Source organism: Lepisosteus platostomus, chromosome 14 (genome assembly GCF_059453375.1).
Source record: "Lepisosteus platostomus isolate fLepPlt1 chromosome 14, fLepPlt1.hap1, whole genome shotgun sequence".
Taxonomy (NCBI): Eukaryota; Metazoa; Chordata; class Actinopteri; order Semionotiformes; family Lepisosteidae; genus Lepisosteus; species Lepisosteus platostomus.
This window is the reverse complement of record NC_142624.1, coordinates 30,505,696-30,533,064: the sequence shown is the minus strand read 5'-3', so window position 1 is coordinate 30,533,064 and position 27,369 is coordinate 30,505,696. Positions and strand designations below refer to the sequence as shown.

Sequence of the window (27,369 nt, the reverse complement as noted above, 5' to 3'; positions counted from 1 at the left end):
TGGGTAACTGCAAAGCAGATTCTTATTGTAACTTGCTGACAAATTAAAGTTGGTCCCCTGATACAGCTCCCTTTTTGCATTTACCTGCTTGTACAGTATCTAATGTTGTTCTCCATAAAAGATCTCTAGGCACAGTATCTCAATAAAACAAAATCATCTGGTTGTATAAAAATGTACAATCATCTGGTTGTAAAGTATATACATAAAAAAGTTATATTCAAACTCTATGACCACAGTTACTCATAACCACAGTTAGCTGTTGATATTTAATACATTTCATGTCATGCACTGTTGAGACTGTTTTTTAAAGTTAGTAAGAAAATATAATATAATAAAATATAATATAGATGTAAAGGTGTGAAGCTGAAGAAGGCTCCATGGCCGAAACGTTGTTTTCTCTCATTTCTTTTTTTCAGCATGGAATAAACCTATTACTTGTTCCTTTGCAGCCTACGCATGCTGACGCAGCTACCCACCTGAAATAATATAGATGTACAGTATCACCTAAATGGACAATATCTCTCTTTATGAAATATTTACCAAGTACCATGAAAATTGAATAAAGGTAACTAGGAATTCGTTTCTGATTCATTCAGTAGTAATTTATCTACAGTATATAGTGTAAGAAGAATACAAAAAATACAAGCATTTTAGAAACAAGCTCTTTATTAAACATACAATAACAAACACAGCTTGTGTGGTCCAAGAAAGATATTGTTTCTAGATGTTTTGTCTTGAAGCTTCTAGACAGAATTATGTACAAAATACTGCAGACTGCGTGTTTGAATGTAATTTGAATGTTGCATGCTATTGCAGAGAACCAAGCAAATGCAATACAGAACATCTGTAGTTAATAAATAGATGCTAATGATAATAGTTTCATCCTTGTGAATGACTGTTAAGCGGAAAATGAGACTTTACAACAATTAGTCAGTGCAGCCGTTTTAACCAGTGTCCCATCAATCACCAGCTGATACCAGTTTTGTGGTCAGTTCAACATCAGAGATACAAATGCTGCAGTGGTGGACAGTATATACACTCTGATTAAGCATCATCATACCATTGCAACGTGCATTGCTGCTTGGTCCAATTTTAATTAGCACAGAGCTACAGAAACCTGAAAAGCTGTCTTGTCTTCTAATGGCATTGGTCATTTACAGTACAAAGTTATTCTAATTCTAGTGGGCATGATGAACTGTATACAAGCTTCACTTTGGTGTTCTTGGCAAATAACACAGTGATTTGGCCTGGTAACACGTTTTAGTCAGTTTGATTCGTCCCAACATCTACTATTCCTTGTGCAGACAAGGAGTAGTTTCACAAATTTCAGACCTCTGGTCAAATATTTTCAACTTAAAAGAAAGGCCTTAAGTTTGGTTTGGCCTAGCAATCCCTTGTTGTGCATGTTTACGGATTTAATCTTAAATCCCAATCACAACCTCGTAAGACACATAGGAATCTCCATTTTTAATTCAGAGAGTTAATGATTAATTTGATGGAATGATTGGCATTGAAAAAAGTAAAAAATAAGAGGCATGCTAAAACTACACTGAAGAATTGTTTTTAGAATTAAACAAAAATCAACAGCTTGAAGTGAAACATTAAAAACACATAGCTCATCCTCTTGTTGTCGTGCAGTTTTTTCTGAATTTCACTATCTACTTTTAGGTTGTTGCACAAGAGTGCATGGTATTTCATACAACACTACATATACAAGTCAGCAGGGAAACTCACTGAATAGGACATAGCTCTAACCAAGACCGGGGTCCGAGCAGAATTACAGAAATTGCAGATTTAATATTTAAAAACCAAAGGAAAAAAACATAATATAGCATCACACACTTTGGTAGCATATTGTTCTGACATTAGTCACCTCTAGTGACTAAAGAATTGCAAAGAACTTCTCTTTAATACTAATTACTATTAGTAATTAAGTAACTAATTGCTATGATGAATACCTGCAGTTGAACTGAATACACTGGCGTTTGATTTCTAAATTTTAAAGGTTTGGAAAGAATATCCTTAATTAAGATTAAAAATAGCCAATTTCCTACATTTGCCTGAAAGATATACACCTTATACAATGCATATTTATCTTAAGAACATTTTTTCCTGGAATAAAATGTCAATCCTGAATATTTTGTATACGCGACTGATCACCCACCCATCATTGTTAATGATATGATTAAGAAATATTAAGAATGTAGAATGCTCCCTCGATTAATAAAAAGTTATATGCTAAAACAATGGCTAGCATGAGGGAACTTTCCAAGGTTGTAATGTCATACACAGAAGGGCCTCGTCTTATTGTGGCCATTCATCCACTGGACTCATGTGGTTGTATTTCTAGTGACAATTCAGAGTAGCCGATCACAAACTCCACACAGACAGCGCTCTAAGCCAAAAGCTGAAATCGAACCCAGGACCTCGGAACTGTAAAGCAGCAGTGCAAACCATCACCTTTTGCCCCTCCCCCCCCCCCCCACCCCCTCATAGTGAAGGCAATATTAAATCCATTTTAAATCACTATTAAAGCTTTGATTTCTTTGTCTCACAGAATAATGACCTTTGTATGACGCACCATTATATTATGACTCTTCACATCGTTTTCTATAATACAAAAGCTCAAGAAAAGAGAAACTACTTACAGTAAGTGTTCAAAACCAAAACAATATGTAGGTTAATAAAAAATTTCCTCACAGAATACATAAGACTGTTTTAAAAAACAAATAATATGCAATTAATTTACAACGAAACGAAAAGTAAAAATTAGAATTAGAACTCAGAACTTTTATGATAATATGTTGCTTTTATTTAAAATAAATATTGTGTTAAGGCTCATTGCTCACCATGTTTCCACATAAAGTGAGGTATTAAATGGTTCTGAGTGTATATTTCAAGGTGAAGGGACCTTTTAAAAACATGTTGTTTCTTTTGTTTGGAGGTTTCTATTGTTTGGAGTTTTTAGTTTTATTACCCTTTTATCACATTGTGACCACGATTATATGTCGAGCAATGCTTTATGGGATTTTTAGGGTATGCAAATGTGGCTTTTTTATTAACCCTGTTTTCTTTTTTAATTTCCTGAATGGTGAAACTGTTTAAAGGCATCAAAGAGCCCTATCACAGAAAAAATGTGACATGGAAAAAAAGGCATTTCTCGACAATCTTTCAGTGGCGTTTCAGAGCTGTTGATTTTACTCATCTGCTGAAATCCTCCCTATGACTTTTTTGCAGATCCTCTTGAAAACTCTACGGTTCCAAAGGATCGCTAGATTACAGGATAAAAAACACATATTGCAAACACTTACCATACAGCTTTAATTTATACTAATACAATTTCTGTAAGAGCGGCTCTGTTTTACCTAAAACCCATCTTGCAGACCTTAGCCCTACTTGAGCACATTCTATTTTAATTTACATTCTTAAGTAATTTTACTTTCAAGGACTTTTTAAAATGTCTCGAAATGTTCTTTCTCACCTCTCGTGAAGATTTTAGAACACTAATGTGAACTTATAATACAATATGTATAGATAAAAGAATAGATTACCATATAAAAACACTTAAATTATAGTATAATAAACCTCTAAAAAATGTAATATCAAACATTGTGAATTTGTGATAATGTCTGACATAGATCTGAGTGTTCCAATTACTGTTCCTTGGTTATTTTACTAGTTAGGTTGTAAAGGTCCTTAATGCACCTTTAAGTTAAGAAACAAAATTAGAAATTTAAACCATTTTAGATTACAACTGTTTATCTTTACAGAAAGAAGGCATGTTTTTTTTTTTACTTCATTTATGAAGTATCAAATATTAATTTTACAAATGTCCTTTCAGGCTATAATACATACCGCTATACACCATTTGACCATTTTTATAAGGTGCGACCCATGCTGCTTGACACGAGGCTCTTGACATTAGTGAGAGGCCGAACGTCATTCTGCTGCTTGCGTCTCTCAACGAAGGAGGCCAGGCGTGAAGTGTCCAGTGGGGTTTTGGAGTATTCACTGCTGTGGGAGTGTAACCAGGGATGCTGCAGACAGGTGGCAGCAGTGGGTCTTTTCCTGTGGTCTCCCTGAAGGAGCGATGTAATGAAGTCCCGAGCAGCCTGACTGACTCCGCAGAAAAACTCATCAGGAAAGCTGAAATCAAGTCTGCAGATATTCATGCAAGTCTCCTCCAAGCTCTCATCCAAAAACGGGGAGACGCCACTTAGCATAACATACGACAGAACTCCAATATTCCAGATATCTGTGCTAAGAGCTACAGGAGTCCCCTGGATCAGTTCTGGAGCTGCAAACTCAGGGTTTCCCAGAAGCTGGTGGACATAACAGTGGTTTGTTATCTGAATGGCTTCACCAAAATCTATGATGTTGACACGAGGAACTGGAATGTGGAGATCAACTAAAAGGTTTTCCGGCTGTTGACAGAAAGCAATACATAAATTATTGAATTGATTTAATGTGCTTTTAAATGGATGGACTGTTTATAAAACTTTTAGGTTTTATTAGCTTTGTTGTTAATGCTTTTGTGGGAATTAGTAGTTCACTTATCAGGAGAAGGAATTATGATTAAGTATTAACATTGGTACATTATATTGGATGCAATTTTAGCAAATATTTCTCCCTGAACTTACCTTTAAATCTAAGTGTGCAATTCTGCAACTATGGAGATATTGCACAGCTTCCAAAGTATCTCTGACATAAAAAGCCACTTTTTCTTCCATTAGTTCATCATGGGAAACAAGATAGTCCAAAAGTCTCCCATCAGCCAAGCTGAAAAAAAAAAGAAGAAAAGTCAGACTAGGTCAACAGACCACAAATATGCCTTTTCTCAGTGAAACACAGTTATACATGTAGCATACAAACTCCATAAGTTATTATAGATGACTGCTTTTGATAATGCTGTTTTTTTCAATTTAGGATTTGCACAAATCCTGTGCCACAGATAACATGAATTGAATCCTGTACTGCAGAAAAGCAAATTACTAAAGCTATTTGGTCAAATTTAAAGTAATAAAACAAAAACAGTTTAGCTTTAAAAAACAGTTTTGCAAAACAGTTTTGTTTTGCAAATGATAAAGCCTTACTGCCATGAATAGGGAAAGGATAGGGAATAGGGAAAGGCATGGGATCTGACACGTACAGCTGTAACACCAACATGAAACTGCCAGCGGATTCATAGGTGTCGCACAAGGTAAGGAGCTGTGGGTGCTGTAGATGCCTCAAAATATCTGCCTCATGCGCCACTTGGTCCTTCTTCTTCATTTTCTTGCTGACAAATTTAACAGCTACTTCCCTTTTAGTAGCTTTGTGCACACACTTCTTCACGACTGAGAACCGGCCCCTGAAATCACATGGACACGTAAAAGAAAAACAGAAGACGTTTATTAATGCACGAGGAGGGCTGTACAAGTCAACGTACTATATATTCCATGTCAGAACGTGAGACACTATAACTCATAGTGCAAGGGGACTAGAAAGTTTTATTTGATAATTTCATATTTTTAGACATTTGTATTATGCCATATTTGTAGAAAACAACATTTTCCCACAAGTCATTTCATTCTTGGAGACCCGAATCATGAGCCTTTATTGGTCATTTCAATGAATACCTTTAGAAGACTTGGTTTTGGCTGATTGATTAATACTTAATACATTAGGATCATTTCTTGTTATCACCCATTACAATATTATAATTAATGTTATATATATGTTATTTTAATAAAAAATAAATGAAAGAAAATCATTAAAGACACTGTAATGGGGTTCCATGCAGTAATCAAATACAAGCTGTGTTTTCAAGCATGGAAAGTAAACTTTTCTGGAAAGCAGCGTAGTATCAGAGGACATGGAACCAAAACTATGGTAAGTTTATTTTTTTAATGTCTTGAATTATTTCAGTCTGGCCTGCACAGAGTAGACAGCACAATTAATTAATCAGTTAACGTACACATAAGCAAATAAAAAGATTATAAATGAGAGGAGGCCTTTTGGGCCATTTAGTTCGTTTGTTAGCTGCTAAGTGAGTTGAAGATCTCGCTCAGCTGTTTCCTGAATGAAGTTAAGGTGTCAGAGTTAACAACAGGGTCTTGGTTAGTGCTCTCCATTGTACAGTAGTTTCCATGTGTGACCATTGGTTCGTGTTTTACTGTTGGTTCTAAAGAAACTGGTTGTCAATGCCTTTGAGGATTCTGAATACTTTAATCAAAGGTCCTTTCTTAGTGCCAGTTCAAGACTTAAAAGAGGCATTTAAAGTCAAACACTCCTTCAAGTCTCAGGAATATATGTGGTCTCTCTATGTTATTCTTTTAAACTAGCATTCGGTTTTAATACATTCCCAGTTTGTAAAGAAGATGAAAAATTATGTGCCAGCATGAACCCCTGGTTATTTTTCACAAATGCCTTCTTCAAGCTCAGGTTAGTTACAGGATTTTACATATCACATTTATAGCTTATGTTTCTGCATTTATAGTCCCAACGTTAAAGCATTCATCACGAAATAATGCCAGTAATTACTAATATCATCAAACGGACAATAGCACATTACCTTCCAATTTCACTCAGTTCAGTATATGCTGATTCAAAGTTATCTTTCCAGTGGATGTCTGTCCCATCATATGATGAATCTTGCAAGGATAATAAAAAATGAGAGAATTAAATTATATTTTTTGTTGAAAAACGTCTTCATTAGCGGTAACAGTGTAGGAACTTGCACAGTCAGGGATTTTATTTTTAGGTATCAGGTGCTGCTGCTTTTTTTACTTTTCACCAATGCTGTAAAACACCTGCAAGAGATAGCTCTTTCAAGCGAGCATTCCCCCTATGCTGGGAAACACTGATTTCTATTAAATTTATGTCAGAGATGCTAGAAAATTATATTTCAGAAGTACAATAATTTAGATTTGAATGTCCAGAAAAGCTGCCTGTTTGTTTCACATCTATAAAACATGGAGATGATATTTACAACTGCACAGTCATACTAACCTGCACAGGGCAGTGTCACCATATTTGATGGTTCACTAGGAGGACTGACTCCCCATGGATTAATGGCACTGACTCTGAATTGATAGTGGCCACCTGGGATGAGGTCTTCTATCTCAATGCAGGTGTCCACAGCTGACGCAACAGACTGTTGCCAAATAAGTGAATCTAGATGAAAGATTATGAACAGAAACATATCATATGATATCCTCCTAGAATCATGAAAATGATTATCTCTAAGACCCCCTGTTTCTCTTCTAAAAGTTATAACACTTTATACATTTAAAGATTAATTAAAAGTTTAGAAGTACACTGACACAGAAGACAAAAGCTTACATTTTTTAATGTTCCTACTACAGTTAATAAAAGAGCTACTAGGTTTTGAAAACAGAAAATGTATCTGTTCTATAAGGCTTAAGTATTTTCCCTATGACGTGTTTTCTATGCTTTGTTTGCATTTCCTTTCTTACTGGAACAATATGGAAATAAGAGAAATCTACAGTAAGTCAATTTTCAAGTTATGTCACAGGTCCTGAATAGTATGTTGTATTAGAAACCTTCTAAGTTCATTTCTTAAAGAGAGGATTACAATTATTTGTAAAATGATTCAGATTCTGCAGGAAATGGTATTTCAATGCCTTACATAATGTGACATTATCGGTCGCTATAGTGTAGCACAGTAAGGTGCAGCTTTTTTTAAAGGCTGAATCTCCTACTTTATCTGGATGTAGATAACTCTGACCAAAAGGCTTAAAAAACAAATTAAATTTTTTTATTGTGAATCCAACAGTCTTCAGAAATTACTAAAATTAGATATAAAGAGTTTTGATTTTTTTTTTTTTTAACCTCAGGAATAATTTTAGCACTTCACGCACTTGCTTGCTCATTATGCATGTTCATTCCCATCCTACTGCTCAGATAATTTCAAATTACTCTTCCCCCACGATCTCTTAAAGTCACTAATGAGTGACCTGGTGAAACAGTTGCTGTTACCTTCCTGTCTGTATTCCACTGCGTAGCTGGAAATAGCACAGTTCCCTGAGCTAGCTGGAGGCAGCCAATGCAGGATTACAGCAGTATTGCTGGCTTCCTGGGCTACTGGTCGGCTGGGGGCAGCTGCAATACCTACAGTCATGGAGAGGGTTAGGTTAAACAAACCAAACTGGAATCAAACTTCGATTTATAAGACAACCTGCAAGCTGTTAAGTGAAGCAAGGGCACTTTAATGAGCCGCTGCGTTCAATAACACCAAACACTGTATTGGAAAAATCATAAATGTGCCATTTTATTGAATATATATCAATTCAGATAATTTTCAAATTATGAATGTGGGTTTAAAAAGAATGCATTGGACATATCTTTTTAAAGTGGTACACAATATTTTATTGTAGTAGTTGTAATCAGCTTTTGCAGGCAAAGGTGACAAAACACCGTATCCTTGATAAGATTTATTTTGCTCATCCATTTATAAACAGTATTAATTCTTGAATAATTTATAAGTGAGCAACCATATCACCCTGCAACTCACAACTCAGAACTGGCAACCCATTGAAGCTAAGCAGGTGGGAGACTGGCCAGTACCTAGATGGGAGACCTCCTGGGAAAGTTAAGGTGGTTGGGGTTGCTGCTGGAAGTGGTGTTAGTGGGGCTAGTAGGGGTACTCATCCGCAGTCATTTAGCAACATTTAACCCTGGCCTTTACCAATCATGGCCTCCTAATAATCCCCATCTATGAATTGACTTCTCTGTTCTCCTTCCCGCTGATAGCTGATGTGTAGTGAGTGTACTGGCACACTTTGACTGCTATTGCATCATCAAAGTGGGACTACACATTAGTGGAGAGTCCCCATTACCTGTAAAGCACTTTGAGTGGAGTGTTCAGAAAAGTGCTACTTAAGTGAAAGAACTATGTATTTATCAAAGCAGTTAAAAGTTCTAAAAATGTCACACAACACACAATAAGCAATCCCCAGATATCCCCAATATTCCCATCCCAACCTTGAACTTTGATTGAAGCAGAAGAGGACGACGTTCCATGGTCATTCACTGCCACACAGGTGTAAATGCCCGTGTCCTGTGGCATGAGGTTACAAATCTTCAAGAGTATATCCCCAGTCTCTCTGGGCGGAGGAAAGAAAAAAGTAAAAAGTAAAGAGCAATTCTAGTTCCTTATCAAGTTGCTCAACAAAAACAACATCAACATTTATTTAAAAGGTGTAAAATCTAAATATCTGACCTTTCATGACATATGTGGATGACATAATACAATGCTGGTTGATACACCACTTAAATGTGTACAGTATGTGCATATACTAGCTATACATATACACCTTTTATATATCCATTTACTACAGTGGTTGTGAAACTGTGTGCTGTGCACTCTTGGTTCAGAAGCTTAAGGGGAGAATCAGGTTTCTGTTCTGTGCAGTGGTACTGTTATTTCACAGTAATGAATAGCTTCAAAGGCAGCTCTTGTGGCAGTTGGATTCAAGAGGTATGATCCCCAGATGTTGCTGTATATTTGAAAGAATCTTCTTAGGATTCCTGACTATTTCAGAAGCCTGTGGGGTTTTGAGAATGTATCATTTCTTTGATGGTGTGAGCATTCATGCGTTAAAAGCCGGTTTCACAAGGGACTACATTTCCAAATCCACAGGTGACTTGATGTCCACCTTTTCAAACCACCCATTTTCTCTGTTAAATTTCTGAAAGGTTTCTGGCACCTTCTCTTAAATATCAAACTATTCTTTGTTTATTCCTATGCAAATTGGCAACACCAGAGCTTATTAGGATTCATGTGGGTTTTTGAAGCTGGTTTTCTTGAAAATGTTTATTGAACAGGCTGTGAAAGAACCTACTAAAGAATTCCAGAACTGAAACTTGTTAATTCTCTTGAGAATTCTGAATACTGTAATCAAGCTTCCTTCATAGTCTTCTCTGTTTAGGATTAAAACGATTCTGTTCTTTTAGCATGTGTGAGAGACCAGCCTTGTCTGGATAACATTACCCAGAAACCTGTAGGGGAATGAGAGGCTTGTCCCAGTCACCTGACCATTTGCTTTAAGACAATTGGTCAAGGGACAAATTAAAAAGCAGGAAGCCAAGGCTTTCTGTGTTGGGCAGTCTGCTATATGGAACCATAGGACCTCTGCAGTGCATACTCATCAGTGGATGGGAGAAAGAAGTGACTGACCAAGGGAAAGGAAGGAAGTTTCTGAGAAGTTTGGAAGTGTTTATTTTGTGAAACGCCTCAGAGAGAGGGAATTACACTAGTCTGGAAGAATATTGTGAAGTCTCAGGGTGAGACTGGAACCAAACTTTGTGACGAGTCTGGACTTAGTGCTTTTGAAACCAGTAGGCATCTTATCTGCCAGGCTATGATAGATCAGGACATTGTGAAGAAGGTTAGTCAGTAGCTCACGTGGAGCTTACATTTTGTTTGGGTTTTTGTTGTGGCTGTTGATTTTTCCCTTATTGTAAAATAAAGATCACATTATTTTACAGCTGTGTATACTTGTACTTACGGTCATGTTTGGTGTCACTGTTCTTGACCACCTTATGCTAAAAGAACCCATTCTGACATGCACGCTAAATTAACCACTCAAAAAATAAATTTTCTAAAATATCAAATACACTGTGCATAAGTTTTAAAAAAAACAATTGGTAATTGAACAGTCATTGCATTCTCTCATTGGCCCTTAAAACTAAACTTCTTAACACTGCCAATATATAGTAGCAGCCCCTAATGGAGGCATGATTTATGCCAATATTAGTAAGCAATTAATTGTTTTTATCAAAAGAGAACATAGATATATATTTAAGATATTTAAGCCACTGTTTTTAGTGCAGCCTCTTCACTTTATGTATGTACTGCATGTCCTACACATTGTGCAATGTGTGATATTTCACATCTACATGCATTTGGAATAATGAGGTTTTGACCATTTCATACAGTATGTCTTGGATTTACCAAGTCTTTAAATACCAGATTTCAGATGGAACAATTAGGGTTATTTACCCAAAGAACAAAAAATCAGAGAAGACAGTTGGGGAGCATTATGACTGTGATTTTTTAAAGCATTTACACAGATTAATAATGATAATGAGTTTCCTGGGAGAATACTGATAACACTTAGGCACATTAAAAATATACTGAGATTTTATCTTAATCACATTTATCTCCAGATGTGCACTGCTGAACGTGCTTCATATACTTAATTGCTTTTCCATCTTTGTGTTTAAGCATTTCCTTAAATTTACTTTTCTGTGGAAATAGATGACTGTACCTCAGACAGCCCCTTTATTCCAGAATATAATTTTATTGGGTATCAGAGACCACTTCATGTAGGACCTCTGTCCTAGACGCAACAAAGTTCAGTGAAGTGTTGCAAAAATTGGGCTGGCTTGTTCAGGGCCGATAACAAGCTCAGGGTCCAATCAGGAATTATAAACTATTTCAAAACTATTTATAACCCAATTTTTTTCTTTCAGCCAATTATGTGCCCCTGTGAATAGTTTCATCATTATAGTCTTTCTTGCAAACAATCTGAGCTTGACAGAAATAAGAACACTACATTGGCACACTATAAATTATTGGTTTTTAAAAGAAAGCTTTATATGACTTTTTCTTCCTCCTTCATTATTTAACATCCAAAGACTAGGTTACATCAAAACTAGGATTTCCACTTTGAACAGCGGCCAGGTAAAGTAAGCTTAAAGAAAGTAAATAGGCTCTTAATCTTAATGACACCGATACATAACATGGATGGATATACACATCTTGTATGAATGCTAATAGGTAGGTTTGCTCAAGGCTGAATAAGGCCCCAAGTACACATATTGTAAGCTTAATTACAACACTTAAACAACTTTCAGTTTAAGTGGAAAAGGGGTGCGTAATATACAGTTTATAACACAAAACAATTGTATGCTTTAGAATCCAGCTACATTCACAGTGTGAGGATTTTTTAATTACTCAGAGAGTATACCTGATGTCAATTGTGAAGCGACTGTTGTTGACAACCAAATTTTGATCCGGTCCTTTCAAAGTGATATTTGGTTTTGGACGTCCACAGACTTTACAACACAAGACTACAGTTTCCCCAAACGCACAAGTCACATCAGCAAGAGGGATAAGGAATTCTGGTGCAACTGTGAATGAAATTGTTTTAATACAATTAGGTCACAAAGGTCTTTGAACAGAGATCCCAGATAGGTAAATTATCACAATTGAATTACATGACTACTTGATTACATATGTGGCAGATAGTTTCTGTTTTATAGACGATTTTAGGTATACCAGTAATTCACAAATCATGTCAAATAATTGACATGTAACGGAAACATTTACCATTAAAAATATCATCTCCATTATTACATAGATGATATATTAGTCTCAGTAAAAGGTATATTGTCTTTCCTGCAATAAATACCACAGTTTGCATTTATCTTACCTTCCTGAATGAAATTGGGATTCAGTAACTGAAAAACAAATTAATGATAGTTAACTGATCAGTTTAGAACAATTCTGCATTCAAACAGCATATTTTCCTGGTATATTAAATTTGTGGATAAAAGATGCCATGTGAATATTAAAATATTAATATATTCGATTTGAGTATACAGTATATACCTCAAATATAGCTCCAGCCATATTCATATAAAACCATCTTCAGTTTAATTCCCGAGACTCTGCTTAAGGGAATCCAGCACATGAAATTGAGCATTGTCAGAATAAAGGACATTAAGCCTTTTTAATGGACAGTGAAAAGAATTGAGCCTTTCGTACCCAGTTAGTACTGTATGTATATACTGTACATTTAAATTTCATAAACAGTCCTTATTTATAGTTTTCAAAAATCTTTTGCTCTCAATAAGAAATGGTTTAGATACTTGCAGATTAACAAAGGTAATGCAGATATTAATAGACAAGTAAAGAGAATATACAAAATAAAAATAAAATGATTTTTGAAGGCATTCTATTTAAGTTCTATAAAATGAGAAAAACACTGCAGGGTTATTCCTTTAAACTTTGTTTCATTTATACTAGTTTATGAAATAATTTTCTTACCTTCTGTAAAAGACTTTTAAATAAGACTGCATTTTAAGTGTATGTGCTATGTACAGTACCTCTGCACATGTGAACACTAGGTAGCAGCAATGTTCCATATTCAACATAAAGCTCCACTATAATGTATTTGAAGTACAGTGAAGGTTGAGGTCACATACTATAAAACATTAACCTTTAGAAGTGTGTTTGCACTTTGCACTGGAACAAATGAAGACCCTGTACTGTGGAAAAAAAAGACGCTGCATTGCACAATCCGACCTTGATTATTGTTCTTCTATCTATTTGCACTACAAGAATGGGTGAAAAACCAATTTTTCATTTAATTATTGTTACAGTTAATGTACACAATACAGTTCTTAACTGTTGATATAAATATATCCAGCAGAAATATAGCAAAATATATGCAGAATTGTTATCCTGGTGTACCGGATTTCTTTTTTTTTTTTTTTTTACCAAAGTCATTGTTTATTGAGCTAAACAAATGGCCTCAGCAGGGTATACGCTCGCTCAAGACCTCCGTCTATAATTATGCATTTACTAAACCAGAGGTTCCCAGTTTTAGTACTTAGGGCTTGGAAAAAAGATTAGGTACTAACGGGTCTTCACTTAAGAGCAAGGTTAAAGTGATACAGTTAAGTTGAAAAAAACTGGAGCAGGTTATCAATTCTCCACAAACTTCAGCTTTAAATAATCTTCTGAAAAGTTATTTAAATCAATCAGCAAAATGAGCCTTGAGTCATTAAAAACAACTAAAGGTGTAGTGTAGGACTGCACTGGATGAGAACTTCCATTTGACAAATTAATAATAAAAAAATATCGGTAACAGCAGGATAGAACAAGGGCTGGATCTGTAGTGTTTGTTCATAACTAAAACGTAACAGCATGGGTGATATCCTTCAGGCCACTTTTAATATTCCCACCACCATGCTGTTTGCAAATCTGGATTTCAAACAGTGAATAAACACAGATAGAGAATACTTGGCTCTGTGTAATCTAATTAGCATCCTGATATAATAAGCACAGTGTGAATTAGGATGAACACCACAATGTCATCAAAGGTGACCTCTAGTCTATGCTCTGTGTTCAGAAAAAAGAGGATTTTATACAAGGTTCGGTGATTGAAATACTGTGTATCATATTTCCCACTCGATTGTATTTATTTCTTTTTGTTTAAATGAAAAGGTGGGCTTGAACAGAAAAAAGGCAGATTCCAGTGCAACATAAAGTAGATATTTTCTTTTGATTCCAGTGAAAAGTGAAATTTCCAGATAATACGTGAGAAATAGTGTAACTTACACGTTATTTAAGGTTTATGTGTGCTCACATAAAACTAGAATAGGAAGTCCCGAAAGGACCTGATTTCTGCTTGATTTATTTTGCCTATGGCTTTTATGCTCATAGCGCAAACCCAGATTCATGTATTCAAAGTGAAAGACAATTTGTAAGCAAGTAAAAAAAAAATCTCAAAGGATTTAAACATTCCAGTTAACATTTAAAACATCTTTCAGAAAATCCTATTCAATAAATGAGGACCGACTCATACCAATTCAATTCTAGTGATGTAATGACAGATAGATGATATTTTTCAAACCTTGATCACACATACTGTACCATCATCACTCATCAGGAAGCAATACAAACAGCTCTTTAGTACAGATTACATTTGTTAGTTTGGTGAGAAGCCCAGATCTTATAAAAAAAAAAAATCAGACCTGGTGAGCATCTTTAAAAATAATTTGAAAGAAACACAAGTAAAGATTTATAAGGAAAGTGAGGTCTCGGAAAGGACACTCTGTGCCATTGCACAGTTGGATCGCATGCATAAGCAGCACCACTAATTTTCAATGGAACAATGACCTGAGGAACTTCTTGTCAGCTGGCGTTTGAGCAGCCACCTGCAGACACTCAAACCATAGGTTTTCTGCTTGTGTCTTTTCCAGACAAATGCAGAACAAGGAAAGAAACATCAACACAGACCTAAGGGCTAGAGGTGGTTTGCAGACAGGGTGTCTTCACAGTGGGGCTCTTTGTAATCTACAGAGGAATATATAAGAGTTTTTGTGGGGGGCTGCATGCATTATGAGATGATATATATTACTACCTCCATGCTAGTTTGGGGATCTAGCTCATCACAATCTGACTCTTCAGAACTGTTAGACTCCTGCAGTGCGGAATGAGAGAAAGCAAAATTAGACACAGGTTACAGCAGTCCAGTGGTTTTCAAACTGTGAGACCTCAGACAGGGATCCTTAACACAGTGGGTTGTTACATACAGACCCAAAATTCCTGCTTGAAACCACAAGAAGCACAATAGCTAACGAGGATCAACTTTAACTTTAGATGTTTTGGTGCTGTCGTCCACTTTTTATAAAGAAATACAATTGTTTCACTTTATAATAGGCATTAAAATTGCAACAGATCAATAATGGGACTTCTTTCGTTTTTAATGCCTCTTACTTTTGAAGCATTCCAACAACAGTTTAGAATATACTTCTGTACTTTTTTTTAGCTTGCTCTATTTTTTTTATGAGGGGTAAGTGTGGTGTTTTTGAAAATGTGTTTCTGAAAGGGAAGTCCTTAACTGAGGTTCATTGAAAACTGTGAGGACTGAGCACACAAATTAAAATGAGTGCATGACAACAGAGCTGCAGATGAAAATACAGGGGAATCCATTAAGTCCCTAAACATTTTCTAAGGAGTGATATCCTTTGTTTCCATTAAGGGGGAATGTTATTGTTAGCTTTGCGGTTATTGTGGTAACCGTAGTAGCCACATTACAATGTCACATCACTTAGTGGATATACAGTAGCACCTTTCAAGACATACTGTACCTACAGTATTCTGCAGAGATAATCCACTCCATAAACTCCTTTTATAAGTTACAATAAAACCTAGACAATAGAATTGGAATTACCTTATATGACCATGGTGAAATTATTTGCAAATACCAACTTAAATAATGAAATAAAGCAGACAAAGAACAAAATAATCCTGTTTTTAAACCAGAAAATAAAAATTCATAACTATTTTGTAGAAAGTTTATGGAAATTAGTATTTTGTTGTGTAGTGTTTACTTGCAATGACATTAACAGGTGGATTTGCTTGCTTAGAAGGTTAATGGTTCAGGAACCAGGGCTAAAACTGTTAAGAGTCACTCCAGGTCATAACCATGTCAGTCTTTTGAATGGCATCCACAGTTTGAACAAACCAAAGTGAATTCGAAAACATGCGGCTGAACATAAAAACAAGCCCGTGATATGCAAACGTAAAAAAAACAAGGTGCATCTCTGTTATTCCAGAAAAATCAGTCAGACTTTTTTCTTACCTAAAAAAATTTACCTCTAAGAATTTGATAACATTGAAACCCATTTGATTTTGAAGCCCAAAATCTTGTTTGCAGAGCTTTTGCAAACAAAAAAAAAGCCACAATATTGTTTTTTCTGCCACTATATTATGTCAAGCCTGCAGCCATAAGATAAATTATAGAAATTGTCAGTAGCATGCAAAAAAGCAAACACAAAAACTTGGTCAAGGTGTTCATTGTTTTGTTTTAAGACAAGTGGGGAGGCAGGTGGCAGACAGGTCCTCAGTGCCTGCTTACTCACTTTAACAGTGACCTTGTTGCTCAGAATTTCCTTGGGCTTACGAAGTCCATTCTCAACCTTTGCTTCACCTTTGCCACTGCTCTCCTTTTCTGCTCGCTTTCTCATGCGCAGGGTGTGCCAAGAAAGAGACTTCCTGTTGTACCAAAAAATGCACCAGTCAAATGAGGAGAAACAGCGAGAGGGGAGAGGGGACAAAAATGGGAGGGCCATCCATTTTATTTGGAGAAAAAAAAAAGTTACATCTTCTGGAAAGGAAAAATCCCATGGAAAATAAACAAAAAATGAAGAATTGATACAAGGATCAAAAATTGCAGAGGGAGAGATGCTGTGACACTTAAAAACACTTGTAAATAAAAATAAAGTTTTCAAATCCATCAATTGCACCTCAAAATCCAGACAGGAAGCCCAAAATGTGGATATATTTGTCAGCTCGTTTAGCATCATTCCTGTTGTCGAGATTGCTTATTATACAAATATGTTGTCTTGGGAAGTTTGATTTATTGCAAAATAAGAGCAATAAAATGCTATCCATTTCGCAACATATACTGTATAATGTGATACCAAAAAAGGAAAAAAAAGATAATAAAATTGGTACAGAGCAGAACTGAAACAAATCTAAAAAAATCTGTTTTTATTCACCATTATTATGTATGTATATGAAAAGTAACATACACCATCACTGTTCAATGAGAAAAATGATCAACTTTAATGTAGTCCACAATTCAGAAAATGGTTCATCATTAAAGAAGAATATTAACGGTCAGCCACAATAATGATGCAATATATATTTTTAACTTAATTCAAGGGGAAAATACTTAATCTGCAACAATAATTCTAAAAAGCAAACTATTGCAGATACAAATAAGAAATTGTATTATTTTTAAACATCTATAGATTTACAAATTAAAATCAACATTACTCGAGAATGGCTGGAACTGTTTTGATGACAGTATTACATATTCAAATAGAAATAATGAGTGATCCTGTTTCTTTAAATATTTTTGCTAAGTTTCTACTGTTAAAAGATCCAGCAGGTGGTTTGGAAACTGTCTAGGTGAAATATTACTCACCACTGTTAAACATCATGTTAGATGTTCTTTTTTTTACAAGCAAAACAAGTTCAACTTATTTTGCCATATTAAATCATGCTCATGTTGAAAATTTATTTTACATATTTAAAATAATACATTTAAAATTATTAGTTACATTACAAGTACAATGATGAACATTGTGACTATCATTATATTGCACAACCTGACTTCATTAATATGGTTTTCTTAAATAGTGCAAAAGACTTTATACAAGAATGTACTGGAAAGAGTACTGGCAAACAAACAAAACATTTTTACAGTAAACCGTCAACATATTTGAAAACGACAAAGAAAAAAAAATAAAACAAAGAAAAATACAAGCTGTACAAACAAATTGCCATAGACAATAACATAAAATCTCTCCTTTCGGAGAAGCAGGCCTCAGTCCAACATGAGGCCTTTTTTGCCAAATGTTTAAAGAAACAAAAAAAAAAGGGTTAGAAATTAAACAGAAATTAATGTCCAGTCCAGTCAGTTCCACGTTGATATCTTTTTTTAAACATGAAACAGGCCACGACTGTCCTGAAGTCCTTTATATTTATTTTACATATATTAACAACAAAAAAGAGATGTCAGCTGAGACTTCCCCTGCTTAAGATCCAGCACTTAAAGAGTTTGTTCCAATGGGTATCTGGGTAGAACCAGCAGGGGAGCCCTTCATCTCTCTCATTTCCTCTACAATCCATACAGTGCTCCAACTCCAAGTGGCACTTACTTGATACTTCCTTCAGCACTTTCTATGAAGGCTTTATTCACAGGGCCCAGTATATTTCCTGGAACCCAGCCTTCAGCAGCTGGGGAGTGATTGTTCGCAGGTCGATAGACCAGGTACATGTTTTGCTGGTTAGTTGCCAGGACTTGTACCATCTCTCCCTGAATCACACATATCTCATTCTCTTTCAGTGCACTGTAATCTTGGGTCACCATCATAGTGGATGACATCCCATTACATCCAGCAACATCATTCTGGTAAAACAAGAAAACACATACAAAAACAAACAAGCAAGAAACAGTTACTCGAATATACAGTATCTCTAGACACGTCTGATTTTTTTGCTTCAAAGAGGCAAATATTGTTCAATGAAGTGAGTTGTTGTGTTTTAATATGGAAATCTACAGGAACCATATGCACTGTAGTTAAACTAGAGGCAAGGAAATGATCTGGCCTCACCTTTCCCCCTGCAAAACACCAACACCATTATCAAACTTAAATGCTACCTACACTGCAACGTTCACACATAAATTGTACCTCCACTGAGAAGAAAAGCAAGTCCAAAACACGAATCTTTAAGACAGTTAAAAATAAGTCAGAAACTAGGCTATTAAACCCTTATAGAGCTACACCCAATACGACAATTTGATTTATGATAATACACTAGGCTGGACTTTACAGAGATGACTGGATCATTAATTTAAGTCTATGACACTAGCACAAAAAAAGAAATGCGTTAAGTTTCATGTTGGCATGCAGCAAAAATAGGCCAACACTAAAACAGCTTGCAAATCGCTTTAAAATGTGGTACCACTTTATTGACATACTACAACCACAACTATCTTTGAACTCACATACATTTACAGATAAACTATGGCTGCTAAGGATTGTGTCCTATCCAATTTTTGTCTCTTAAAGATTCTAAAGGATTCTTAAAGGATTGTCTTCTTATTAAAGAAGAACTGTAAAGAATGTTTTTTTTAAGACATTTTCCTCTGACTAACCTTGCTTGGATCATATCTCTCTGCATGTCTGTGTTGATCATAGCATGGACTGCCATTAGAGGTAGATAACTTCAAGGGTAGTGCTGTCGGGTTTCTGCCAGACATCGGTGGCTTCTCCGGCCCCACCGAAGCTGAGGAATGAGGACGGCTGTTCGACTGTGGAATCCTAATGCCAGACTGATTCCTGGTTAAAGAATGAGTCCCGGTTTCCTTTTTCTGGTACTCGATTGGAGACTGCAATGCTGCGAATGAAAAAAACAAGGAGAACCACACATAATGGCGCAACTCAGTTGGCTTTTGACATTCCATAGCTGGATGCACCAGCAGGCCTGTGAAAGATCTCTTTTTGGATAGCATGGTAGGAGCTTGCAAGTCTAGTTGTAGCAGCAGCAATTACCCCACTTGGGCAATTCCGGTTGATCAGGTAGGCGTTTCCCAATAATCCTGAGGATCCTGTTTGAAAAGACTGTTTGCCTTTTTCAATAACTGGTGCATTCCAGGATTCCAGGTGCAGCCAATTCAGTGATTTCCTCGCGAGAATGTGAAGACTACAGGTGCCCAGGTGGGGTAACCCCCCCCCGCAGGTTATACCCAGTTTCTGACTCTGCTGCAATGCCATAGACAGCTTTCACCATGTTTGCTGTACACTTCAGAAAATACTTCTGTGCATTCATTTTCAAGATGATGGTCCATGAAGGATCTTAAAAATATACTAGCTATTATTATTCGCTTTGCCCATGCCCTTAACCAGGTAGACAGATCTTCCTACTAGCAAGAGCAAACATTTTTTCTACACGAGAATAGTCAATATTTAAGACTTTCTGCGGGCAGGATTTCAAAATGTGCCTTATTGCTGGTGTGGTTTCATGTTTAATGACAGTATTCGGATATAAACTTGTGAATACCATACCTTGAGGATTAAACCTTTCCTTTACGGAGACAGCGTTCATCATCACTTCCCTCAACGATATTTCTAGTTAGCCTATGACTATGGCAACAACACATTTTCTCATTTCTAAAGTTTATTCTGTTTCAGTCTGCTAATGCAACGGGTTATTCAACATTCCCCAAAAAGTGACTGATTCTAAACAACATTTCTATATCGGTCTCAAATTAAAGTGTTCATTACAGATCAGTTTAAGTCATGCAATACAGAAGGGGATATCAGGCAGCTGATTTTGGCATTTGCTTAACATTGAAGAGATATGAATCCTTTCACTTCAATCAGCTAGCTAGTCTCAGCTACTGTGAATGGACCTGTTTTTTATACTAGGAGCAATGCTGAGGTTGATCATAAAAGGTTGAAGTCAAAACATTGTCTTGCCTTGACTCACCTCAGTGTGACTCACATGAGCATTTCAATCTTTTTATTTTTTTAATAATTTAGTAACCATGCAGGCAATCAAGCAGGCAGAAACTGACAAGATTAATGTGTAACAATTTATTGTGTCATTTGTGATATACTGTTTGGCTTTCATAAAACTGTTTTTTTTTTAAATAACAAGAATATGTGTCTCAGAGAAAAGTGTCTCTGCAAATATCTAAGTAATATAAAGCATTCAAATGTTCTGCCAAGATATGCACCATTTCTTTCTGATATTAGACTAAAGGGCAGCAAAAGTGAACAGATATTACTTTGTATAAAATAGATGCAGATATATATATATATAAAAATAGAAGAAAGATAATATCTATTTGTGCAGACATATACATGGAAAAATGTATTAATAAATCGGTGTGATTAGTATTAGTTTATTAATTATTTATTAAACTAGTATTAGTTTATTATGTTTTAATTCTTCCTGAACCAAATTACCTACAAGCTTTATCACAAAAATGAATGGTAGTATGTCTTCGGATTTAAATTTTTACATTATAGGTATTATCTAAGTGCTATTTCTAAAAGCTTTGGCTAGGGAAAACAACTGTTGCTTTGTCCATTAAATAAATATGAATATAATAGTATTTCTAAAATATCATTAAAAGTAGTAATTGAACTGGTCTAGCTAAAGGCTGATTGTTCTCATATGTACTTTATGGTTTATAAACATATAATTAGGTATAGACATCTTGATTATTATGCATTTAGTAGCCCCATGACACCACTTTTCCTACCATTCAAGAAATCCCTCTGAGTGTCCAGAACTTGGCTGATGTCCTGAACCCATGCCTGCTTAATGTCTGGATTGGCAGCCTGGAGTGTGAACCTTTCAGATGATCCCCGACAGTACAGGACGAACTTGCATGGATCATTATCAACATTTTCATCCAAGGTCAAGTAACTCATCTACAAGGCAGAAAAAAACAGAAACATTCAGAAAAGTCCATAAAAGGTCAGGGACCAAACTTTTTGACTGCTTGAAAGCAGCATCAGCCAATATTTAAAAATGCCAACATGTCTGTAATTTCTAAGGGCTCTTTGCCATTGCCAAGGCTGAAGAACATTGCGGAAAAAAAGAAAAGGAAGACACTTCCTTCGTCACTGAAAATATGGAATCTTGAAAGAATCGGTCATTGTAACTTTCTAGGATCGCTTATACTGTATGTTTAGTTCTGGGTAAATCACAGTAATAGACTGAATATAAAAGGCTACAGTATCTATCAACTTTCACTTGGAAAACTAAAAAGCTACATTTGTTCCCCTTTACATGTCAGTTGATATTACCTTTATACATACAAACTGTTGTCAAGGTTTAATCAAATAATAATATTTATTATAGTATTAATGAAATACCAAGGCACTTTACTCAGTCACATTAATTAACCTCACACCTGAAGAAGGCCCCACGGCCGAAACATTGTGTTTTCTTTCTTCTTCCTTTGCAACCTACGCAGGCTGACGCAGTTACCCACCTGAACTACTACATTAAATAATGACATTGTTACCTGCCTTGTTCATTGTGCAGTACTGGCAGATCCTGTTTGGTTATGCAGGGCCACATTCCTACATGATTCACAGGCAGGATTTAAAATCCTTATGGCTACGAGTAATAGTAAGTTAAGGCAATTTAAGTGGTAACTGAAAAATTGGTTTGATAAAGTCTTCAGGGCTCATCCGGAATGAAAACCTCTTAATTTGCTAGATTTCAAAATACTGCCTTGTCTTACAATTCCCTCATAAATGCTATTTGCGGCAGTTACTTTAGCTGTGAAATGAGGGTATCAATGTAGTCTTAAAAACTTTCTGCTAGCAATAACTGTCTGACCATTTTATTTGGAGCGTGTGAGCTTGAACTTGCCTTGATACTTTTCTTAAACTGGTAACCGGGTGTTGCAGATCCCTTTCTGAGGAGCTCACTGAAGATGACAATCTGTTCGAAGAGGAAGACCCTCCGTTCTTTGCTACGGGACAAGACTCCAGTGTCCTGTTCTGTGACAAAGAAGGTGTCTTGTTGCAGCAGCTTTCCTTGAGCTGTTAGCTTTCCCTGTGAAAATATGAGTTGCAAAATTGAGTCATTCCAGTAAGAGAAACAGAGCTGCAAGAAATCTGCCTGTAGGAAAGGTCAGACTTTTTACATATTGATTAATCTTCATGTGCAATCTTCAAACATGTGGTATGAAAAATTGCTTCCATTCTAGAGACCAATGACTTTTGTCTTTTTTGCCCCAGATTTATTAAAAACTCCTTTCTTTTTAAGCTTCACGGAAGGCTTAACAGAACAAGAAAAGGTTAATTCCACGCTGAATACTTTAATAAGCTGCATTTGGCTATTAAGCCTACTATAGACGTCACACCTGAAGAGGGCCTAACAGTCAAAACATTGTTTTCTTTTCTTTCCACTTTCCAGAGTGGAATTTCTTAAGAATTCCTGAAGAATTCTTAACATCCAAAGCTTAACAGCCATTAACAACATGTTATACTTGAAGAGGTCTTAACAGCTGAAACTGTTTTTGTTTCTACTCATCAGCTTGGAACCTCCTCATGTTCCCCTGCAGTTCTGCAACATGTTAGTACTGCTGTACAATTAATTTTACAAATATACTGTTAATTCTCTTATGTGATAGAAAAAATCATGCCCTGCAAAACAATCCTAATGAGAAATCTGTATGGGAAGTAGCCCTAAAGAAATAAGAAATAGTACTCTAGGAACCAAATTGTATAAATTATATAGCTGGAACCCTGTGTGAAGACATCCTCCTCAAATCATATTGCTATAAAAGGCAATCCAAAAGCTTTTAGGCCAGCTAACCAGGTCCATCTTTTTAACTATTTTTAAGTTATAGTTGAATAAAAGATTCAATTTAGAAAGGCGTTCAGGGATTTGTATAGAGCAAGCATATTTTCTTCATTCCACAAAAAAACAGTTTTTTTTTTTCAATTTCACAGAAAAAGGGACTCTTTTGCAGCTGAACAAGGCTATCCTAAACTAACTCACATCCCTGTTTTTATTCCCTCTGTGATAAGTACATTCCCCTAAAAAACAAGCCTGTAAACAACTGCTCAAGGTACTCACATCTATACAGTGTATATAGTGCCAAATAACATGGGAGTGTACTTTTTACTTTTTAGTACTTTGATTTTATACAACTACAGAGCTTTCGGCTGCCTACCTCAAAACCCTGCAGACGTCCAAGGTTCATCATGTCATTGCAACGTTTAGGTACAAGGAACATTAATTCAACTGCTTTCTGCAAAAACACAACAGAAACAATTGTAAGGCTACTTAGCAAAATTAACATAATTTGCTAGGCTGAAAGAAATCAATAGTAATGTAATGTATGTCTGAACAGAAATGTATTTGTATTTTTAAATGCTTTTCTGATGTATACAGATTAATATAATATGGCCTTGATATACAAAGAGGGGACATAAAAATGTCATTGTCTCTCATATTACAGTAGTGTTATTAGGGAGCAGTTAAAAGCATAGATTGATCTGAATAACATTTCATTTAGGGATCAGGTCACTTCATTTTTAATGTCCAAAAACAGACAACACATATCCACCTTTCTACGGAGCAACAGGCCAACTGAATAATGAGTTGCTACACAGAGTGAACACCAGAGCAATATGGAATGCATAACTACCAATGGTAAAAACTGGACTACTAGGTAAAAACCAGGTACTCCTGGTTTGAGTGAGGAAAATGTATTACATTCATACTGTACGTTCTCAGTCGTACCAATGACACCATGTACCAGCTTACCTCTATATCCTGGCAGTCCATTCCAGCTTTCTCACTGTACTTCAGAAAGTCCTAAACAAGAACACAGAATGATTATGTAGCGAATCCCTGTTTTAGTGAATTGACGAACTCCGGTGACTTAAAGATTGACTGCAGAAAACAGACAATATTATGACTCAGTAATTGTGTTTATGAAAGGAATGTATTTCTGCAACATTAAAGAAAAAAAGGTGAGCTGAGCGCAAACTAAACCTTTCCAGTTCTTGTTCAAGGGATGTGTCATATTTTAAGAAAAGGGCGTGTGTATAAAACCTTAAAGAAAAATTAAAGGACAACTTGTTTCAGGAGATACATTTTAAATAGACGACAGTGGACCATTTTTAACGATGGAAATGCACAAATGTCTTCTGGTACATTAGATGGCAACATTACGATACAGGAAATAATTTTACATCCAGCAGAAAACAGCAGCACTACGTAGAGTATGAAGCTTTCTTCATTTTGTTTTCTAAAAGGAATTGTAATTGTGGGGGTCTGTCAGGGATTCGGAATTGGTACTGAAAGCTGTGAGATAAGACCCTGAAGCTTTTGATGTGACAAAAAAGGAAATGCTTTCCAAGAATTTCCGCATCTTACCTTAAGAAGCAGCTGATACTTGGTTATTCTTTGGATTGGCTTTATGAGAAAGTCACTAATAGTCAGTCTCTGGCTTATTTCCTGCTGCACTTCCTAAGGGACAAAGCAAAGGAAAAAGGTATACTTACCATTGTATCATAACAATACAAATTACTGGTGCCCTAAAACAATATTTAGATAATTTTGCAGGGTTGGATAAAGTTGTTGATTTTCCCATCATATTTCAAAATTTTCTTTGGTATTCATTTGAATAGAAAATAGATACATTATAATGTCATTTAAAATGTTTTTATTTTACACATTACCATTAATAACATTAACACTAAGACTTAGCAATTCAGACAAAAAAAATCCACTAGCACTTTCTTGAAGACAAAATAGGCATCAGCACAACACTTACCTCAAAGTATGCATCATACTCAGCTACCACATACTCAGATCTAGGCTTGTTTTGGCAGTAAACCACATACATATGCAATCGTCTCTCCTACAAAGGAACAAGTTTACATTTGAATGAAATCAATTTTCCAAACAATATACTTATGAACAATGATTTATAATACTTCATAAACAGAAAGTGCTTGACTACAATTTAAAAGAGCTTTAAATACTGTATTAATAACAAAAATAAGATTTTAACAGATTAACAGCAAAATATTTAAGTAATTCAAGTCTTAAATGTTATAAGTTATTTTGCTGTCAGGCAGTTTGATAGTGGCAGGTAAATCTCACACTTACATGTTTGATGAAAAGCTCTGCGAGTCGATCATGGTCCTGAAGACATTTCTCCAGTTCACCCAGGAAAAAACTATAGGGAATGTTTTATTTTAAAGGGATATACTGTAGGACTCACATTCACAACAGAAAAAACAACTCATAGTACTTGTCTACACATAGACCATGTGTGTAACAAAATTGTTTTTTTCCTATTTATAGAAGCACTAGTTTAAAAACATATTGGCTCATATAAATACATTTTACTCTAAAATAGTCACTGCTACAAATCTTTTGAATTACGAAATTTGCATATATAAAAAAATATAATTTAAAACCTACTCTTTGTGCCAGTCATATATTTGATGAATATTCCCAAACACAATCTTGTCTTTTCCTTTCATGTCTTCAGGGACTCCTTTATCTTCTATTCTCTTCATAAAACCCTAATATGATGATAAATAAACAAGACAAAAATTAACCCTTTTAACCTATTTGACCTATTTCCAATACTGCACAGTCACTGATATCATAATACAAATTAATCAGGAAAATATATCATTCAATTCGTAGACATCATTTCCTTTAGGTGAGAAAAAGAACCTCAACCATATCTGGACACAAAAATGGTTGCTGTTCAAACTGAGAAATTATACAATACATTTATCCTTTCATGTGCTGTTAATATTACCTGCTCCCTTTTGTGAAGACGTACAAACACACGTACAGTGTACACATATAATCAGGGGTATAACTGGTGTGTTATTTAAATAAAGAAAAGCAGAGAAGGAATAAGGAAAATATAGTGAATTTTCAGATGTTAGAAATAATACACACAACAGTGGATATGTAATTCAAACAGAATAATTCAAAGACGTTAGGACCTGGGTTGTAACAAGGCATATATAGGAAAAATTACAGATAATGGACATATTGGATCAGAGCTTTTAATGGATTAAAAAAAAAACACAACATAGCAGTCTATAGGGTGAACATGTAATGTCTACCACAGAATCTAAAATAGCCAGACCTGAGGTGTCTCAAGTGTTAATGACACATAAAGCTCAACTTGTTTTCTGTTTGTGAAAGTTCTTTTTGATCTAAGTGACACAAGGTGGTTTACAAGAAACCTAAGATGTTCTTTTCAGTTTCAAAACCAAACCAAGTCTGCCTAAGCCATATTTCACTTACCTCTACAACAATACCCAAATCCTTCACATAGTCTTTTTCTGTCTGTACTAACTCATTAAGTACAAACCTAAATCAGAGACAGAAAAGGAAAACAAAGCATTAGAAGTGTTTCCAGCTAACACTATCTCAATATCTACAGCAATGTTTCTAAACTAAATAAAATCAATTATTTTTTGTGTTACCTAAGGGAGACATGTAGCTGGGAGAGCCTCTTAGTTATGAAACAGACCTAT

At 35.5% G+C, this 27,369-nt stretch overlaps 1 protein-coding gene across 3 annotated transcripts in view; it reads right to left on the bottom strand.

The window, feature by feature from the left end:
• Positions 1-648: 648 nt before the first annotated feature.
• The window catches only part of kalrna (kalirin RhoGEF kinase a), a 215,467-nt gene continuing 188,746 nt past the window's right edge, over positions 649-27,369 (bottom strand). For 2 of the 3 annotated variants that reach the window (XM_088605583.1, XM_088605584.1), the window contains exons 39-49: positions 27,137-27,203; positions 26,288-26,391; positions 25,970-26,039; positions 25,632-25,718; positions 25,232-25,324; positions 24,617-24,667; positions 24,021-24,098; positions 22,709-22,894; positions 21,585-21,756; positions 19,470-19,711; positions 17,345-18,719 (exon numbers count right to left, since the gene is read on the bottom strand). In XM_088605583.1, the coding sequence (XP_088461709.1) occupies positions 18,465-18,719; positions 19,470-19,711; positions 21,585-21,756; positions 22,709-22,894; positions 24,021-24,098; positions 24,617-24,667; positions 25,232-25,324; positions 25,632-25,718; positions 25,970-26,039; positions 26,288-26,391; positions 27,137-27,203 (1,405 nt within the window). In that variant the 3' untranslated portion in view covers positions 17,345-18,464. Of the gene's footprint in view, positions 4,425-4,640; positions 4,780-5,149; positions 5,351-6,553; positions 6,633-6,990; positions 7,156-7,980; positions 8,113-8,985; positions 9,108-11,975; positions 12,139-12,440; positions 12,469-15,158; positions 15,219-16,662; positions 16,796-17,344; positions 18,720-19,469; positions 19,712-21,584; positions 21,757-22,708; positions 22,895-24,020; positions 24,099-24,616; positions 24,668-25,231; positions 25,325-25,631; positions 25,719-25,969; positions 26,040-26,287; positions 26,392-27,136; positions 27,204-27,369 lie in introns of those variants that run through there. The other variant, XM_088605585.1, reaches the window with a different exon arrangement.